The 20910-nt window shown below is 38.1% G+C and overlaps 1 protein-coding gene across 1 annotated transcript in view; it reads right to left on the bottom strand.

Annotated features, from left to right (window-relative positions):
• PTPRD (protein tyrosine phosphatase receptor type D) overlaps positions 1 to 20910 on the bottom strand; it is a 280660-nt gene that overhangs the window by 54543 nt on the left and 205207 nt on the right. The window contains exon 27 of the mRNA XM_070935556.1: positions 11119 to 11242. Coding sequence (XP_070791657.1) covers positions 11119 to 11242 — 124 coding nt within the window. The remainder of the gene's footprint in view (positions 1 to 11118; positions 11243 to 20910) is intronic.

Below are 20910 nucleotides of genomic sequence, written 5' to 3'. Positions count from 1 at the left end.
AAGTGATATAGGGTCTCATGCTTGAGCAGGGGGTTGGACTAGAAGGTCCCTTTCCAACTGTATTATTCTGTATCATGTTTTCCAACTTTGTTTAATGTTTTGAGAAAACACACAAAGATTTGGGTGAGGTCCTGTCGCTCCGGCCCCGATGGCCAGCAGAGCGCCGCGGATGGGCAGCCCGGCACGACGGGAAGGGGCTGCTGGGCGGCTCTCTGCCTGCCCGGTCCCCGCGGTGGCCACTTCCCAAGCTCCGCTGAGCCGCCTCACCTGTACCACTCCAGGCCCCGCTCGTAGTGCCAGTTAAAGAAGTGGGGCTCGGTGCCGAGGGCGTGCACACCTGGGTGGCCGCGGATGAACTCCAGCAAGGCGCGGGTTCTCCCTTCATGCACACTTTGTGGAACACGAGGAACAGTGCAAAAAACAGCATGGATTAGATAAAACAGGTGCCATGGCATAAGCCTGTAATCCAGCTACTCTGGAGGCTAAGGCTGGCAGGTCACTTAAGTTCAGGAGTTCTGGGCTTCAATGGACTATGTCTGCATTATGTTTGACATCAATATTGTGATCCCCAGAGACAAGGGCCAGTAAGTTGTCTAAGGAGGGATGAACTGGCCTAGGCCAGAGACAGAGCAGGTTAAAACTCCCATGCCGATCAGATACTAGTGAACTTTCATTGTTACTGCTTTTACAACCCGACATTCTTCTTGTATAATACTTAACACAAAAGAGGTCGAATGTTTTATCTGTACAAATGTAAGTAAAAGAGTATTCAGTATTCCATTTATTTTATTCAGTGGACAAAGTTGTCAAATAGCTTTAATTAGACTTCACACTTTATTTGCAGAATGAAATTGCATCATGGAATTGTTTCAAGTCTTGACAAAGGCTAAGTATTGCACAATCTTCATATTTAAGACAAATTAAACCATAAACCTTTGTTTTAGGGATGTTTTCCTAAGAAATGTGCCACTTAAGGGAATTTTTAAAAGAGAGTTAAAACTAATAGGATTAAGCTTCATAGCACTTGTAAATAATTATCTTCAGAAAATAGATGAATTCACAAAAGGGAGCAAAATGTACTATTGATGATGAGAGTATGGGGGGGGTGCGTTCACATTTAGTTTCAGCTGCAGAAAATTAAATTAGATGTACATAAAATGTTTTTCATGGTGAGATTAGCCTGTAACAAGGTCCATATTTGTAAACAGATTAGTATAGTTAATAGTCAGCACACATACACAAATGGAATAAAACTCATTGGGAAAAAAACAATAGTGAGAACAAACTATTTAAATAATAAATGAAGTGGTGGGTTGCTACCGGTTCAGACCGGTTTGTGCGAACCATTGGCAGAAATTTGGCCAAGGTCGCAGAACCGGTAATGGTGGCCAGCTGGCCACACCCCTCAACCGGTTCCCCTGGTTACCGGTCTCTTGCCCTGGCTGCCATGTTCATCGCCGCCATGTTCTTTATGCATGCGCATTCCATTGCCTTGCAAGTCCAATGGGATGCACATGCGCGAAGAACATGGCAACAGCAGCAGCTTTTTCTGCCAGTTTGTTTTGGTGGCCTGCAGAGAAAGCGGCTGGCAAAGAAGCCTTTTCGGAGGCTTTTTTGCCAGCTGCTTTCCAGCAGCTGTGGCTGGCTGGGAGCTGCCGAAAACTACAGTCAGCTTGCCTTCCGGACTGTGGACCAGCCGCGGAAGGTAAGCAGCCTAAACAAGGAGTCGGTGGTGGGTGAGGGAGGTGGGCGAGCGGGCCTGGCCACGGGGACCACCGGGAAAGTCACATGGAAGGCAGGCAAGCATGCCGGGGCTGCCCAGCCGTGGGGAAGAGAGCTAGCAGCCTACTCCCCCGTGGCCCAGCCATGCTTGCCTGCCTTCCATGCGGCCTTCCCGGCGGTCCACCACACCTTTGCCTTCTGAGGTCGGGTCAGACATCAAACCCGTGATGGGAGATGCACCACTTCAGGCCTGGCCCAGTCAGCTGGTGGGTGGGTGGCCCTTTGGGGAGACGGAGCCGCTTTGCTAGGGCTGAGAGGGAAAACTGCCCGGGATTTCCCGGATGCCCCTCCGCCGCTGCTGATGCCTGCTGTGGCAAAAGCCGCAAAGGAAAACTTCCCGGGAGCTCTGGGACGCCCCTCCGCTGCCCCCGCGCCACTGATGCCTGCCGTGGCAAAAGCTGCGCAAGAAAAGTCCCAGGGAGTTCCGAGACTCCCTGCTGCTGCCGCCGCCGTCGATGCCTTCAGTGGCAAAAGCCATGCAGGAAAAGTTTCGGGGAGTACCAGGACTCCTTGCCGCCGCCGATGCCTGCAGCAGCAAAAGCCGCACAGGAAAAAATGGAGTTTCAGTTTCGGGGCACTGAAGCTCCCGTTTCGACTCCTGCCCTGCCTCTGCCTGCCACAGTCTCCTGTTTTGGGTGCCGCTGCTGCTGCCACGACCAGGCATTTTCTGTCGGGCCTCCCAGTCTCACTCTCTTAGACTTTGAAGGAGGGAGGGAGAGAGAGAGTGAAAGTGAAAAAAAACCTTCTGCAACCAATAACCTCCCACCAACCAGTACGCTCCCACAGAGTGGGCCTCCTCAGGGTGCCGTCAGTAAAGCAATGTCGGTTCCCAGGAGGAGAGCCTTCTCTGTGGGGGCACCTGCCCTATGGAACAGGATAACCCCAGGGATATGAATGATCCCAGATCTCCGTACTTTCTGTCGTGCCTTGAAGACCTTTCTATTTCACCAAGCTGGACTGGCATAAATTTTCAGTTTATCTAAATTCTATGCTGAGGATCTTAATTGATGAGCCAAATCGGTTTAATTATTTTAAATTATTTTTATTTCACATTCTATGTATGCTATTCTGACTGTTCACCACCCTGAGTCCTTCGGGAGAAGGGCGGTATAAAAATTAAATAAAAGAAAGAAAGAAAGAAAGAAAGAAAGAAAGAAAGAAAGAAAGAAAGAAAGAAAGAAAGAAAGAAAGAGAGAAAGAGACACAGAAAATGAGAGAAAGAGAAAAAAAAGAAGGGAGAGACAAGAAAAAAAGAGACAAAGAAAGAAAGAGAAAGAAAGAAGGAAATGAAGGAAGAGAGAGAAAAGAAAGAAAAAGAAAAAGAGACAAAGAAAAAACAAAGAAAGAGAAAGAGAAAGGAAAGAAGAAGGAAGAGACAAAGAAAGAAAGAGAAAGAGAAAGAAGGAAAGAGGAAGGGAGAGAAAAAAGAAAGAAAGAAAAAGAGAAAGAGAAAGAAAGAAAGAGAGGAAGGAAGAGACAAGAGAGAAAGAAAGAAGGGAGAGGAAGGGAGAGAGAGCAAAAAGAAAGAAAGAAAAAGAAAGAGGAAGGAAGAAAGAGGAAGCAAGAGACAAGAAAGAAAGAAAGAAAGAAAGAAAGAAAGAAAGAAAGAAAGAAAGAAAGAAAGAAGAGGAAGGAAGGAAGGAACACAAACCCTGGCGCTAGAAGTGGCTTCAGAAGACGCTTTGAAACAGGACAGCAATCTAGGGCTGGAAGGGACATTAGAGGCCATCTAGTCCAACCCCCTGCTCCAGCAGGAAACCTTACATCGCCTGGATTATTTTGGTGCCTCTAACAGAGATGAAAATTGTCAGAAAGGAGAAGGAGTTTACTAGGACAAGGCTGCCATGCAGAGGAAGGAGATAGTCCTTGATTTATGACCAGAATTGAGCCCAAAATTTTGGTTGCTAAGCAAGAGCATTGTTAAGTGAGTTTCACCACATTTTACTCAATCCATAATCTCTCCTGGCTCTAACAGTCATGTGCAAGTTAGGGAAGAACATCTGAAGGTGTGTGTAATGTTCTAAATGGATAGAAATTATAATTAAATGTGTGGCAGAAAGTGGACTCTGGGTGTGTTTTTCCAAATGTAGTAAGTGAGGTTGAATATGTATAGTTTTAGAAGAGGTGTGTGTATGTGTACATACACATACAGTATATATAGTAAATAATGTATCTTTTTGTGTGCCTATACACTATACTATGTAATATGTATGTACACATATGGCATATGTACATAGGATTAAATAGTATATTTTGGATGTTCAGTAGTAGTAAATAAATAGACAGGGAAATTGTATCTCATTGAGGCCTTTGAGGCGAGGAGAGGCCAGGCACCCTAACCATAACCCTTGAGATGAGTGACGTCAAGGTGGCCACGCCTACCCGTCATATGACCACCCAGCTACGCCCACCCAGTCACATGACCACCAAGCCACGCCCACCAAATAAGCCACGCCCATAGACCCGGTAGTAAAAAATTTTAGAACCCACCCCTGAATAAATGGTTATGGAATTTCAAAATGGCTTATACAAGAAGCCACAGAATGTATAAAGCAAAGTTGAATATAAAAAATCATGGAGCATGACAAAAAGAAAAGATACATAAATAAAGGAATTTTGTTAAATTGATGACATCTATACTTAATCCTTTCTTTAAAACGGGCATGGGAGAATATATATGGCATTAACTCATTTTATTCTTGTAATAATTTGTGAGCGGTATAATGATGTGTGCAGAAGCTATAATTCTATACTGATTTTGATAGAAATAAGCATCACTAAACATGCGCTTCTTTTTGACTTGGTAAGTACAAGAATGATAATGAATTTTCAGCTAGACAGAGAACATTATATTATCCGTATCTCATACTGGTATTCTGATGCTGGTACAGAATTAGCTTTTAGAGCCAACGCTATTTCATGTTAATTCCTGCTGTGTTCTAATGAAATATTTAATGAAAAATAGGTTTTTTTAAAAAAGACCTAAATCTACCATTAAAAGGATAAAATTAAATACGCATTCTAGGCTAAAATTATTGGAAAAATTCCTCTTTAAAATTTCTCTATCAAACTAGTCGTTTCTATGGTTACACCAAAACAAATGCAGCTGTGAAATGAATGTAATATTAGATAGCACATATATTTTCATCTTTGGAATGTTTACTGTTTCTTTGGAAGTTAGCAATAAAATCTTAATGCTTGGAAAACATATTCATGGTGTTATAACCCAGGCTTTAAAGACAGTATTATATCCAGTTCTTGTAAAAAATATAGTATTTTTAAAAATATAAAGGAGCTTTTATAGTTTTAACATAAAACTCTTACAAAGGGCCACCCAAAAACAATCCAAAAATAAAAATGGAATATATTTAACTATTTTTCAAGACATTGAATTAAAGAGTCTAAAACGGATTGATCTCAAAATGACGGTATCAATGAGAATATGTCAGGGAAACTCAGGATGGAGCCTAATAAGAATTTTGCTTCCATCAATGGTACAAGAAGAATACACTCTCTTTCTGCAATTACTTCAATATATGTGTCAGAAGTTTGGTAGATCCTTGGGATAAGTGTGGTGTATATATAAAGGTGTCACAAAGAAGGTGAAATTGCCTTTCCACCATGGCTCATGGGAATAATTTCACTGGCAAACTTTAAAAGTTATTTTAGATGCCTCACCAGATTGATCTGAAGGGATGTAATATAGTGATGCCTCCAGTGACGCAAGTTCTGAATTTGAAACAAGAATGTTTGAGATCCAGCACTTATTCAATCAGGTCTCATTGGATAATCTTAAACAAGACAGATTCTCAAAGCTATAGTCAACTATAGTCCACTACATCTGGAGCAAACTAATTTGGGATGGTGTATGATAAGCTGTTCAGCATGTCATTATGATTAGGTTAGGCATAATATTAAATGAAATCTGGTTTCCAATTTAATACAACTGATAGTGGGATTGAGTGATTAAAAGTCACCAATTATTGTCAAACCACATAGATTTCCAGGATAAGGTCCATGCAAGAAGCAAGTCAAGTGTAGCAACTTTAAAAATAAAATGAAAAACTAGCTAACCAATACTTAGTTAATTAGAGCCCTGAATATTTTAAAAATAACTGAAGTATGAACAAACTTAAACTTAGTGCTTTTTCAACCCTCAAAGTGGACCATAATTGTAACTGACCAATACTTAATAACAAAATGAGAAGATGATAAATTATTTTGGGATTCCTGCATATATATATATATATATATATATATATATATATATATATATATATATATATATATATATATATATATATATGGCTAGAAAGAATATGCACATAAAAGCCTACGAAAAAGGAAAAAAGACACATTATACCTTTACAGGGAGGATATCTGAGAAGTGGGTGTGGCTCACTGATGACGCCTTAATAGGCAGAAATAGCTATCTGAGTCTCTCAGAGAGCAACACAGAGTTGCAGTTTGTCAGCAGAAAAAAGGCCCAGAAACTTGTGAATGAGATGCCCCAGCTCAGTAGAATCACATCCAGTCGATTCTGGGCTTTTTTCTTTTCTAACAGCTAGCAAGCTCTTCCTGCTAGGTGGGAGACCTACATAGATCCATTTCTAGCTCGTTTGCTTTCATCAGTAGGCCACACCTACTGGCTAGAGGAAAAACACACATAAACCCTACGAAGAAGTAAGAAAATAGATACTATACCTTTACAGGGAGGATACATAAGATGTGGGTGTGGGTGTGGCCTACTGATGAAAGCAAACGAGCTAGAAATGGATCTATATAGGTCTCCCACCTAGCAGGAAGAGCTTGCTAGCTGTTAGAAAAGAAAAAAGCCCAGAATCGAGTGGATGTGATTCTACTGAGCTGGGGCTGCAGAAAAACCTTGGTTACGTAGGGAAAACCTGGCTAGAGGAAAAACATATATATATAACATATATATAACAATATAAATCAACTTTCCTAGCCTGGCATCCTCCAAGTAGGTGGATTTTGTGAGGAAAAACTTACATAAACAGAAGGATTATGGATGAGTTTGGGAAATCGCTGATGTGACTGGGCATGTTTTCAGATTGAAGGGATTATATGTAAACTTGTATGATGCGAATAGAGGGGAAACTGGATAAATCAACAACTGATATTATTAAACCACAAAAATGAAAAGCAGTTTAGGAAGCATAATAAACTGAGTTATGTGCCTGAAAATCCTAAACTGAGATACAATCTTCTATTGCAATATTTTTATAGCTACTGCAGATACTCTTATCAAGGACAGGACATTCAAAAGTTGATAAGGGAAAACACCAGTTAATCCAAATGAAATATTTGGATTTGAGAGTTCGATATGGAATAAAACTGACACTGATAAAGTATCAGTTAAATGAGCCTTATAGCTATAATTACAGATAACCCTTCATTTACGATTGTTTGCTTAGAAACTGTTCAAAGTTAGGATGGTGCTGAAAAAAGTGATTAATTACCAGTCCTCACACTTATAAATGGTGCAGTGTCCCTGCAGTCATGTGATCATGATTTGGGTACTTGGTGATCTGAACCTATTTATGATAGGTGCAGCATTCTGGGATCATGTGATCAGCCATTTTCATTCAAGAAAACCATTTGCTTGGCTCTGTATAGCATACAGTAACTTGACAATTGCTTACATCAAAAAATGCAAACACTGTTTTGTCTTATGTCTGCTTGTTTTTGAGATAAAATGCTCTTTTTATTACAGCATGATTTGACATGAGCATATATCAGAAAGTGCTATTCAGTTGATGTGAATGAAATCTGTTCTTATGGCCAAAGCATCATTCTTTATCTGTGGCAAGAGTTTAACATACACTGGTGTTTGAAGAATCATTTCCTGTATAAGAATGTAATGTTGATATCCCTAAGTCTATCACCTGGTTAATTGGGTTGGCAGGTTGTACTTTATAAACAAATTTATGAGGCACATTTTAATTTTTATACTTACCATTCATCACCATAATCAGAAACAGAAATTAAATACTACCTTAAAGTTTGCTTATTTGATTTTTTTAAAAATATATATATATTGGGTAAACATTAGGATAATATTGAATTCCCACTTACAGTAATAGCATTCCTACCTGGATGGCTACTACCTCTAAATTCACCCTAAAAAGTTTTTACATTTCTAGTTCTTACTCTTTCCACTCTTTTTACAATTCTCAATAAACTTTTTTTTTAAAAAACCATCAACTTGTTCAATATAAGAATTGGGACAATAAAATGCTTTTATTAAACATCATACTTAGTTTCTACTTAAAAACCTGATACGGCTAACTATATTTTGTTAAAGGATCCAACAAGATGCAACTGTGCAAATGACTTATATTCAGTCTTTTCATAGCTTTTTAAAAATCTCATTTATTACAACCACTAACAGCATTGGGGAAAAAAAGTATACATATATATAGGAGGAAATGAGGATTTTGCAGTAACCTTCCCCTGGAGTGGGGAGGGAATGGAGATTTTACAGTATCCTTCCCCTGCCTCGCCCACCAAGCCACGCCCACCAAGCCAAGCCAAGCCAAGCCAAGCCAAGCCAAGCCAAGCCAAGCCAAGCCAAGCCAAGCCAAGCCAAGCCAAGACACCAAGCCACACCCACAGAGACGGTAGTAAAAAAATTTGAATCCCACCGCTGATATATACAGTGTAATTATATCTATCTATCTATCCATCCATCCATCCATCCATCCATCCATCCATCCATCCATCTACCTATCCACCCATCCACAACACTTTTCTCTGTACCACTTCTCTTTAAAAGTATGGCTCTCATTGAAAACAAACATTTTTGAGGAATGCTACAATAAAGGATAAATATAATCATATTTCATTACCACTATTTATTTATGTGTTTTCTAAATCTATCTGTCAAAGTGTCTCAAAGTGTACAAAAAGGATTAAAATACATTATAATAACAAGGATTATTAACTAAGATGATTGTTATTAGGTACATTTCCTTAATAGATTGCCTTCCTCCAAAAAAGATTTATTTTGGACAGAAATTTTCAATTTAAAGTGCTTTAAAAAAGTGCTTTGATGATAAAGAAACCTTATTTTGCAGTAAAAAGCCACTATGCAACGCTACTCTTCTTTGTAGCCCTAAATCAGGATATTTACCTTGTTCTGACTCAGATGTTAAAAGGAGTTTTATTTTATTTGTTTAGAAAATTTATTTGCCACCTATCTGGTACTCAATGACTCTGCGTGGCTTACAGCATAAAACATTATAGAAGACATTAAAATCATGGCACACAGCAGATATAATCATTCACAATTGTAAACCATTAAAACCAGATTGGAAAGGCGGGAGCCTAATATACAGGGGATAGGGAGGTGGGATTAAGTTTTAATTGATCAATCACTCCAGTATGAAACTCTCCTAGATGGGTGTCTAAGCCATCTGGCAGAGCCAGGTCTTAAGGCTCTTTTGAAATGACAGGTGGAGCCCACCAGCTGAAATTCCTTGGCTGATGGGATCTGCAGTATGTTCCCTCTGCCGGAGCAGGAGATACGGAACAGTCCCATTGGAGTGAGATTGTTCCTCAAGTGGTCTGGATCCATGCCATGCAGGGCTTTAAAAGTGATGACCAAAACCTTGAATTGCACCTGGAAGCAGACTGGCAACCAATAAAGCTTGCAAAGCAGAGGTGTAACATGGCTCATTCTAGGAGTGCTAAAAACTGCCCATGCTCTATCATTCTGCATCAGCTGTAGCTTCCAAATGTTCTTCAAGGATATCCTCATGCAGAGCGCATTGCAATAGTCCAAACATGAGATGACTAGAGTAACTGAGCGTAGGAACTGCTGATCCAGGAAAGGCAGCAATTGCTGCATAAAATGAAAATGTGCAAAGGCTTTTCTAACCGTGACTGCTCTTTGAGCAGGAGTCATGAGCCCAGGAGAACCCCCAAGTTGCGGACTGGGTCTGTCTGGGGTAATGCAACCCTATCTACCCTAACATCTAAAGATGTTAAAGTCCTGGATCTTGGAGCTCCATGCACCAAAGCCATTTGGTCTTGCCAGGGTTCCATTGAAATTGTTGTCCCCCATTCAGCCCCCAATAGTCTCCAGATACCATCAGAAGGCAGCCCCAGCATCACCAGGGGTGGAGAGATAGAGCTGATAGATATAGCTGAGTACCTCAACCCATGGTGACAGATGATCTTACCCAGCAGCTTCATGTAGATATTAAAGAGGAGTAGAGAGAGTATTGAGTCCTGTAACACACCGCAAGATAGAGGTTGAGGGCAGGACCTCTCATTCCCTATTAACATTGATTGGGTGCTGGTCTTGGGCAAAGGAGCTGAATCAGTGCAGAACTGTGCCACCCATCCCCATCCCCAGCCCCCGTACCTTGCCCAAAATATACCATGGTCAATGCAGCCTTTGGGCTGCTGAGAGATCAAGGAGAACAAGAATGGTTGTACTAATCCTATCCCACTCTTGCCAGAGGTCATCAACAAGTGCGACCAATGCTGTTTCTGTCCCATAACCATGCCTGAATCCTGACTGAAGAATCCAGATGTTTCATCCAAGACCTTCTGAAGCTGCCAGACCACCACATTTTCCACAACCTTCCCTAAAAATGGAAGATTGGAAACTGGATGGAAGTTGTCCAAGCAATGAAGCGATGGTGTGTTTAAGCAGGAGACAAACCAGGGCCTCCTTAAAAGGTTCCAGAAATATATCACCTAAAGTGATATATTCAAAACTATTTGAATCCACCAGCTAGTCACCATCCTGGAGGCTTTTACCTCCCAGGAAGGACAAGGATCTAACTGGCAGGAGGTAGCACTGATAGCATCAAGGACCCTCTCCATCAGGGCCAACAGGATCAAACTGTTCTCAAATCATTGGGCAAGAGCCCTCCCCAGGTATCTCACAAAGACCTGCCTCATGTATAGGTTCAAACTGAGAATGAATCCAAGCAACAAATTTCTCCACAGGGCTCTGAAGATGATTGCACAAATCCCCTGATCCCAGGAGGAATTGTGACCCAGGTTTCTGGACATGTACTGTTCATGCATAGAGCAAATTCTATTACATAACAGCAGCTAGCTGAATCCAAACAGATCCCTTCAATGCATATTGCCTTGATAGGAGTTGAAGTGCTGTCTCAAATTTGGATTACTGTGATGGTTCAAACTGAAATGACATGTGAGATAGAACAGCACAGCTTTGTGTTGCCCTAATTTATATCCCAGATTTCTTTTTCTTTTTTATTTTATGACTGGGGCTTTTTGTATGTTATTTTATCACTTATTTTTGTTTCTACTGTAATTTTCTAAAAAAAATCTTACCTTCTATTGCTGATAGAAGAACTCGAGAATGATCATAAGCAATGACGTTTGCATATCTGTTCTTTGGTTTATTCACTTCCAGGTTAGAATGTTCCCATGTAAATTGCTGACCTGGGTCAATTGACTGGAAACAAAGAAATGGGGAAAAAGGACATGTTATTAACGTATTTTTTAAATAATGTTTCATAACAGATTTCCTTGTATTATATAGATTAAAACAGCATATGTATCTAATTCCATGATAATTTGTCATACTGATACTTACTGACATTCACATTTAGTCACTAGTCTTGCACAGACTTCGACTGATTTCAGAAGAAACAAGACAAACAGCATAAGAGATGCTTGATTTATTTTAAAAAATTGGAGCTATGTGTGTGTTATAAAGGAGAAATGAGAAAAATAAGATATGCAGAGAACAGATGTTTAGGCCACCGGAAATGCTGCTATAGAAGAGATGCTGTTTGGGAAGGTTTTGTCAATGCTGAAGTCATTCCATTCAAAACAGTAGATTCCAGTTTAAGAAAAGTAATGCTTATGTAAAACAGCTAGCATAAGAGACCTCTGGAACCCATTTGCTCAGGCAAGTAAATCTGGATGATATGTTTCCCACTGGGTTAATATAAGAACATTAAAAAGAACCTTGATATGTATAAAAAAATGCACTGTGTTAATCTAATCTGATCTGATCTGATCTAATCTAATCTAATCTAATCCAACCCAAACCAAACCAACCTATTGCTGCATTGGTTCACTTTGTCTCCATCTAATATATAATCCAGTGCCCCCACCCCACCTTTTGGGTGCCCGGGACTGGTTCCGGGGGAGAAGGGGGTTTCCATGTGTTTCCTGGATCTCACGCGTACACAGATAGGGCTTCACTCACTTGTGAAGCCCATTTCTTGGTGGTCCGTGGACTGATGCCAGTCCACGGCCCAGTTATGGGGACTCCTGCATAGTATAATTATCTCTGAATCCAACAAAATTCATAACATTCCATTTATTTTTTATTTTAATGCTTGGGAACATTCTATCACAATGCAAGATCTATAAGAAGTTCATCATAATAAAGGATGGTTCTCATCTCTCTTCTTCCCTTCCCTGTAAAAAAAAGATTTCTCATGCAAAATAGAAAAACTACTATTTTTCTGGGGAAGGGTTTCAGTGATTTATCTCTACCCTTCCCACTTAATAGATTTTCAATCTAATGGAACAAAAGAGGTAATAGTAATTTGCATGCTGTTTTTAGTAAACAGAGAATATTTATGAAAATCCTAAATACACTTACTGGAAGATAATTGTCAATTAATTCAAGTAAACAAGAATTACAATGTTAATCATCCAAAAGGAAAATCAAAGATATTTGCTTATTATAGACAATAAAAGCTAAAGCAGTAAGTTGCTGATTATCTTTGATTAGATTACATCAATATAGTCAGACGACGATAATTTTTGTGAACACATGGACAAAAATATGCCTGCTAAGGAACAGAAGTGTTATATAGGCTTCATAATTAATCTTATCCATGCCCAGGAAAAATCTGATATTAGAGGGTGATATCTGAGGGATTGGTACAAACAATAACAGAAGAACTTCAGTACAGACTAAATCAGTGCTATGGCCATGTTCTTGACATGACTACATACATGGGACCAGTATTACAAACCAATGTTTTAAAATATTGCTGTTTTAATTTAGTGAGAAGAAAGAGCTAAAATACCTGTAGTTCTTATTCTCTTAAATTTTACTACCTAACAATAAAAACTTATTTTTTCTATATAACAAAAGATTTTAATGTTGAAATTGGAGAATATTGAAGCCCATTTTCTTGGACTGGTCTTTCATCCAACACTTCCTCATTTTGACTAACACAGTTATTGTAAATAAAAACTCACCTTTCTAGTCTGAGATATACTATACACTTTTTCTCTGCCTTTAGTATTATAATGAATTTACCTCCCTATTATAATGGAGATAGACTGCATTTAAAATCTAATAGCATTATATCACTGATTAAGGATAAAATCCAGCATTTTCCTAATTCCAATAAAATATATTGGCACAGTATCTTTGAAAGAAACCTTAATATTGATGTCATTAAATCACCCATGTTTTCATTTATATTATTTAAAGCTCTTCAGGGAACATAAATAAGTTTTATAGGAGTTAAGAAAAATCCAAAAGCATACAAGGAGATAGCCTCAATAATGCCAAGAATAAGGAAACACTTGCTCATATACATATATACATATACACAATATAGAACTAATGAACTTATAAAACACATTGCATTAGCATTTTAAACCTTAGTTACAACTAGATATCCCTCATAATAGTAGAAGCAAGTATTTACTTAAACTTGGTTTAACTTTAAGGATGAAAAATAGTAACACTATGCCCTCTGCTATCTGTTTCTAGTTTTTTTAGAATATAGAATATTCTTTATTGACCAAATGTGAATGGACACACAAGGAATTTGTGTCTCAGAGTATAAGCCCTCAGAGTACATACAAACAACAAAATGATAATTCATACTGTAGATCATAAATTAACATATGATTTGACATCTAATTTTAAATGGTTTTATCTGTCCTCAAAATGCTACAGTAAGTGATTTCAGTAAGTACATATTATATAATAGAATCTTATTAATTTTTATCATGTAAAATAAAATGTCAGGACCTTAAAGCATATAAAAGGGAAAATGAATATTTAACTACATATCTACAGATATGCACACCGAACTGAAAGGTCTGCTTTAATCAAAACCAAAAATGGAAAAAAAAAAAAAAAACCATACTCAAAATATTTCAGGAGCAATATATTCTGATCAAATAAAATTTGAAAAAGTTAAGTTTCTACTTTTGGAGAAGCTCATATGCTAAAATAACATGCTATAAGCAGTAGTAAAACAATTCTAATAAGAAATTAGGAGGAGAATAGGTAGTTCAATCAACAGTTCATTAAGTGACTGTACAAAGTTACAACAGCACTGAAAAATAACCGTTATGACTGCTTATCAGAGTTATGACCTTTGCAGCATCCCCATGATTACGTGAACAAAATTCAGAGGCTTGGCAACTGGTTCATATTTATGACTGTTGCTGTGTCCCAAGGTCATGTGACCCCCTTTTACGACCTTCGGACAAGCAAAGTCAATGGGCAAGACAGGTTCGATTAACAACAGGGTTACTAACTTATCAATTGCAGTGATTCACTTAAAAACTGAGGCAAGAAAGTTTGTAAAATGGGTCAAAATTCACTTAGCAAATGTATCACTTAACAACAGAAATTTTGAGCTCAATTGTGGTCGTAAGTCGAGGACTACCTGTGTTACAGATATCAATATATCAAAAGATTCTACAATAGTTCTAAAACAATTAATTTGTGAATATCTTTTTTAAAAAATGCAATTGCCAGAAATCAGCATGGTTTGTTCAGGAATCTTATCAGACTAATCGTCTCATTCTTGTTTGGGTAACCTCTGAGGAAATTGTGAAAAATTCTGTAAGCCTCTTATAATTCCAGTAAGTATGTACTGGGGTATGAATGAAGTGGATTCACAAATTGTACTGTTAAAAAATCCCTGATAAACCATGAGGTCTCAAGTGAGATGCCCTAAGGCCCTGTCCTCTTCAATATTTTTATTAATTACTTGGATGAAGAGGTGGTGAAAATGATCATCAAATCTGCAGCTGATGCAAAACTGAATGAAATAGATGATATCCTATAAAAGTCAGAAATAAAATTCAAAATGATGTTGATAAACAAGAGAAGTGAACTCAAAATAATGAAATCAAATTAAAGAGCTAAAAAGCAAACTTTTCCACTTAGGGAAAAAATAATCAAATGCAAAGGAAGATGACTAACTTACTTATACTTCTTATGAAAAAGGAAGATCTTGATTGCCACTGACAATGTCAGAATGGTGAAAAATATAACTTCAAGATCTGGAATACATCATTGTAGATGCAGGAAACAAAATAATGGATGCAAGATACAAGAAGGCAGATTGTGATTGAAAGTCAGGAAAACTTCCTAATAATAAGAGTACTTTGACAATGGAATCAATTACACAGAGAAGTGATAGGCTCTTCTCTGCTGGATACACTTAATGGAGGCTAGACAGCCATCTGTTGGGAGTTATTTAATTTGGATTCCTGTACTGAGCAAGAAGTTATTCTCAATGGTCTCTTCCCATTTTAGGTTTCTAAGTTTTCTGTCATAATGAAGTATAGTAAGTTGTAGCAAGCTCTTTGTTCCTCCCTTTCGCTTCCTTAAAATGCAAACATAGCCAAGAAAATGGTTTTTAAAAGTTTAATTTAGAAAAATACATAATAATGGAAGGAAGAGTGAAACACAGTTTTTATGCTAGTGCCTATACAAACCACTGACTTTTTGCATTTACAGTTGGCCTGAAGCTCAAGTTATAAACAAAACAACACCGTTTTGCAAAGCTTGACAGCTTAACAATGTTATCTGGAATGCACATGCGGTATATATTTTTACACTTTGCAAAGTGCTTAATAAAGAAAGGGTGGCACAGACCTAGGCATAGACAATAACATGCACAGGAGTGGCAGAATTAAATTAGAACTCAAACATTTTAAAACCTCATTGAAAACAGCAAAGGAAACTTATCTTCCAGGCAAACAATATTTCTTTATGTACAAGTGAATCTCAAATGAATCTCACTGAATACATGCTTAAAAGGCACTCTCTCTTACAACTCACCTCCTCTTGCTATTTGGCTACAGCCAATGTCAGTTGGCATGGAATTTGTCCCTGCTGTTTTATTGGCAAATCTACTTTCCAAATCTCCAAAATGTGAAGAAATTAAAATAACAAGCTAATTTGGAACAAAATGCCCTCTGAAAGACATAAATGCTCCATTCAAGAACACTCAAAATGATGCATTTTGTATATCTGCAAAATTTAAATGGAGTAGTTTACTCAGGCATTCTTTGTCTGAATAAAATAAATACTTAGGGGAAGAATTGCAAAGTCTGATGGAAATAAATTTATGTTTTCTATCTGCATCAAATGTAGGATGAATGCTGGTTTGAAGCAAAGCCAATTACCATTCACCTTTCCCATTAAAAAAATCTCACAGGAAATCTAGAAGTTGAGATATTCAAAGTATTGTAACCTCAAAATATTCAGATCCGACTTGGGGGGATGTTCTAGGCATTGCAACTGAAACAAAGACATCTAGTGGGACCCAAGATATGTCCTTTGTCTTTCACAGCTCTTGCCCTGTAGAATATGAACTCAAGACAGCGAACATGCTTATTTTCCTTCCTCCACCTAAAATCTTTCATGCCTAAAATGGAACTAGAACTCACAATCTCCTGGTTTCTAGCACTGTGCCTTAACCACAAGACCAAACTGGCTGCTTTTTCAATCTTGTCTTGTCATTTTAAACAGTTATTACTCAATAGAAGGCTATGGCAAGCCAATTTGGGTTGCAAGAAATTACATGAATGTAGTCTTCAGGAGTCAAGGCTGACTCAAGGGAGTCTTTCCCTTTATTACGCAAAAATGCAATGACAAGTATTAATTATCTCCATCTTCAAAAACAAGAACTGATTAGTGCTGTGTTGAACAGAAAGCACTACAAAGGACCACGTGACAAATAGGAAGTTTTTAATTAACACAGAGAATGCCTTTGCTGAATGGGAATTAATTCTAAATAAGTATTCTAGAAAGATTTTGGCTAGGGGCACTGCGGGGTAAATGCAACTAATTTGGTTTCCAGATTATTACAAAAATTCTTCAACATTGTTAAAACACTGTAGTGGCATGGAGAGAAATTACCAGTAATTATGAGATTCAAATCATTCTATTCCATAATTTTCACATATTTTTTTGGGGGGGGGGTATTTATTTTCATGCTAATCACAGTGTTGTATTCAGTGAAAAGATAGTTGATGTCTCTGTTATTTTGTATATGTTTGAATGGTTGAAGTGACCACAGAAACAGCAATTGTATATCTAAGGTCGAAAGGCCAAGGGTACACAAACAAACAATTGGTCATGTTATTGATGTTTAACTATTTAGACATGGTCTTTCACATCACAAGCCAAAAACAAAACCAATCCATTAGTTAACCAGGCAACCTTAATTGACCAGGACAGCAATCTGGAGAAGCTTATGTACAAAAGAAAACAATATTATTACAGTTATCCTTAAGCTATTGGTGCCAAAATGTTGGCCTAAATTGATCTTTATGAAGATCGATTTAGCCGAGATATGATGTCCAACTCTGCCTCATTAAAGCCCTGCTATAAACAAGTCTACTAAGAGTTAAGAGGTGGCTTTCTATCCTGAAATGATAATTAAAAATAAAACTGTATCCAACTGGCTTATTCTTTGTATCTCTGACTATCACACAAAAGCAATTTAAATTAAAAACAATATGAGGAAATATCTTATTCTCTTTCCTATATCTTTTCTAAAAATTATTTTTTTGTTTTTTCACATTTTATCTTCCCCGCCAGCATCTTTTATTGAAATTAAATGGTCCAAAGAAACTTTAACACTATAATGGAATTATATTGTCTAATCTATTGTTTTGATGACCCAATTCAAAATTTGAGAATATATACATTTCATCAAACCAACCTTTGATGTCAAATACACTAGAGCAGTGATGGCTAACCTTTTCCGGATGGAGTGCCCAAAGCGCACACCCGAACCCCCCAAATGCAATGCGCACACGGACTCTGCATATGCCCCCTGCCCCCTACACATGCCCCCAACCTGTGTATGTGTGCAATGCCCCCTGCATGCGCCCCGCCCCCGCACATGCCCAGCAGAGAGCTGAAGACCAGCTGGCCAGCAGGAGATGCGCATATATGTGCAGCAAAGCTGAACTGGAACGATGGCTCACATGCCATCAGACGGCGCTGTGTGCACATGTCATAGGTTTGCCATCATAGCACTAGAGCCTTTTAAGGTACACCAAGCAGTCTTTTAAGCAATAATCCTAGCAAAATAAATTCAGAATTCTTCATACGTAAGTTTCAAAGTTTTGGAATATACCATAATTTAACAGCACATTAACGTCTTGAAATCCTAATTCCCTTACCAAAACCTGGTCTATCACACTAAGAATGCTTAGGGCAGACCCATGACAAATGAACAAATTTTATGTTAAAGTAGTTTTAAATCTGTTACACAGGAAGACATGTAACTACCTCATTTTGAAGAGCTGATAGTGAATGAATCCAATATACCCAAAAAGACTTTTTTGAAGAATTAGTCTTGTGATCATGACATATTTCGCATGTTTTTAAGTTAATGAACATTGACATTAAAATAGGAACCTCTAATTTTATCAGGTATACTCAAAATCAGTAATTGCATCAAGTCCAAAATAACAACATAGCAAATGTTTTATTTAAATACATTGTATTCAACAGATTGAGATATAAAGGTTTTATAAGTCTAGCTTTTTCTACAATTGCTGCTGATTTCCAGGCAGGCTGCAAGAGAATTCATATAAAGACCCTGTCACACAGTCTTTCATTGGAGCTTGTCTTATCCATGTATCATGTGAAGGCTCCAGAACTCTGTATACAATGCACCTTGATCCCACAACTGAAAAATGTATCTAGCGACAGCTTCCTCAACCTATCAAATGCTGAACATCTAACCTAATAGCTAAACTGTTATTTTAAAATATTAGAGAGTTCTTTTAATGAGCTATTGCTTGTCTGTTATGCTATTAGACAAAGATAGTCATATACTGTGCCATATAATGTCTCTATGCATCAGAAGTAATTGAAATCCCTGGATAACTTTTTATGCTGCTCCCATTGATAAAATGATATACAATTACTACATTTCTGGATGATTTGAAACTTGCCATTTTCTTTTTCTGACAAGAACCCTAGTTTTACAAAATAATAAAATTTGTTTCTGGGACTGTTCAATCATTAACAAGAAGCTTAGTTTTAGTTGTAAATGGGTTACCGTACTTATTTTCCAAAACTCCTGTTAGTTTTCAACTATGTAAAAATGTATGAAAGCTTGTCTTGGAAAATAAAAGTTGACTTTTATGCAAAATCATGAAAATATTGTGCATTCATTGATAATATTGCTTTCTCTTTTTCTTGCATGCTGGTAGGATCCTTATGTTCCAACAAAGATCCGTCTAGGGAGAGAAAACTAATCTACATTGCCTCAATCCAAATAATCATCCTGGAACAAAGAACAAAATTATATTGGCTGAAACATTCTATAATGTGAAACATTGATAACCGATGAATAACTCACAGATAATAATTTTAATGAGTACTGTAATGATTTAAATGAGGGGCACTTAAATAAAATTCCTAATAGATTCATTCTGAAAGCCTATGTTCAATAAAACTATCATTAACATAGCAATTGGAATTCTTCAGAAAATTTAGTTGTAACACCCTGAACTATTGTAATTTCTTTGAAAAAGTATTTGCAACACTATTATGACTTTTCATCTTCTCATCTCCCATTTCTAAGCTTTTGGGAAATTTTGGTAAAAACACTGCATGGGAAGGAGGGCACATTTTTTGCATCTTCTAATTATCTGGATATTTTATTGGTTTTACAACTGAATTACTAAGCACAGCAACTATTTTGCCTGTTCTACACTGAGAAAGATTTTCAATTTAATAACAATGAGGCACCAAAGGATTAGAAAACTGCCTTAAGGAAAAAAGAAACATAAACAAATAAAGTCCAGTACAGCAGCAAGGCAGGGATATACAACAGATCTACTAGCCAACAAAGAAAACTTAACTTAGTGAGGATAAAGGAAATCAACATCATTGTTTACCCAAAACTATCTGTTTAATGAATAGTTTCATCTCCATGTATTTCCTCAGTAGTTTTCAAATAAAAGTTTTGGAAGAATGTTTAACCCCATAGAGGTCTGGGGATCAAATAGAAAAAAATTAACCAAGGTCAATCAATCAGCCTGAGATGCTAGAGCAGGGGTATCAAACTCAAGGCTGGGGGCCAGATCCGGCCCGTGGGGTTCTTAGATCTGGCCCATGGGGCGGCCCTGGAAACAGGAAAAGACCGGCTGGTGGTACCTCTGCCAGCAAAAACGGCGCTTGGGAAGCCCTCCTGAGCTCTGTTTTCATTGGCAGAGGCTTGCAGAAAGCTGTTGCAGCCGAAAACGGAACTTAGGAGCCCATTTTTGCTGGCAGAATGCTTGGGCCACCATGGGCGCCCCTGACACGAGTGATGTTGAGCTGGCCATGCCCACCCTGGATGCACCCACCCTGGCTCCCCAAAGTAAAACAGAACCCAGCCCTCAATGAAATTGAGTTTGACACCCCTCAAAGAATTATCAGTAAGTGCTATACCAGACGTAAGAACAATCAGGCTAAAAGAGAAGCCATGACCCAAGGTTTTATAGTTCTAGAAAAACAGTTCCAAAATTGTTTGTAAGATGTAGAATCTTAGGAAGAAGAAAAACCCATCAACTGATCCCCCCCAGTTTAGTTGGTTCTCTCTAGAGAGATACTACACTTAGGAACCCCAAACCTGATATCTGATACATCTCAAAGTTCCAGTCCTATATTTTTCTACATGGAAGCAGCAGCTCTGCTTAGGCCTGAGAGGTTGAAGATTAGAAGTTAATCTAAAAATGTTATGGAGACTGGTCCTGCTTCAGCCCCTACTCCATGAGTCTTGGTTTACAACCTATGCCAGTTTACTCATTCTTAATCCCTCACACCAGTGGTGGGATTCAAATTTTTTTACTACCAGTTCTGTGGGTGTGGCATGGCTTGGTGGG

The sequence above is a fragment of the Pituophis catenifer genome, unplaced genomic scaffold (assembly GCF_029215685.1).
Source record: "Pituophis catenifer annectens isolate HBS135680 unplaced genomic scaffold, rPitCat1.0.hap2 SCAF_2, whole genome shotgun sequence".
NCBI classification, from domain to species: domain Eukaryota; kingdom Metazoa; phylum Chordata; class Lepidosauria; order Squamata; family Colubridae; genus Pituophis; species Pituophis catenifer.
Note: the sequence above shows the minus strand (reverse complement) of the source record. Positions and strands in the feature narration are given on the sequence as shown.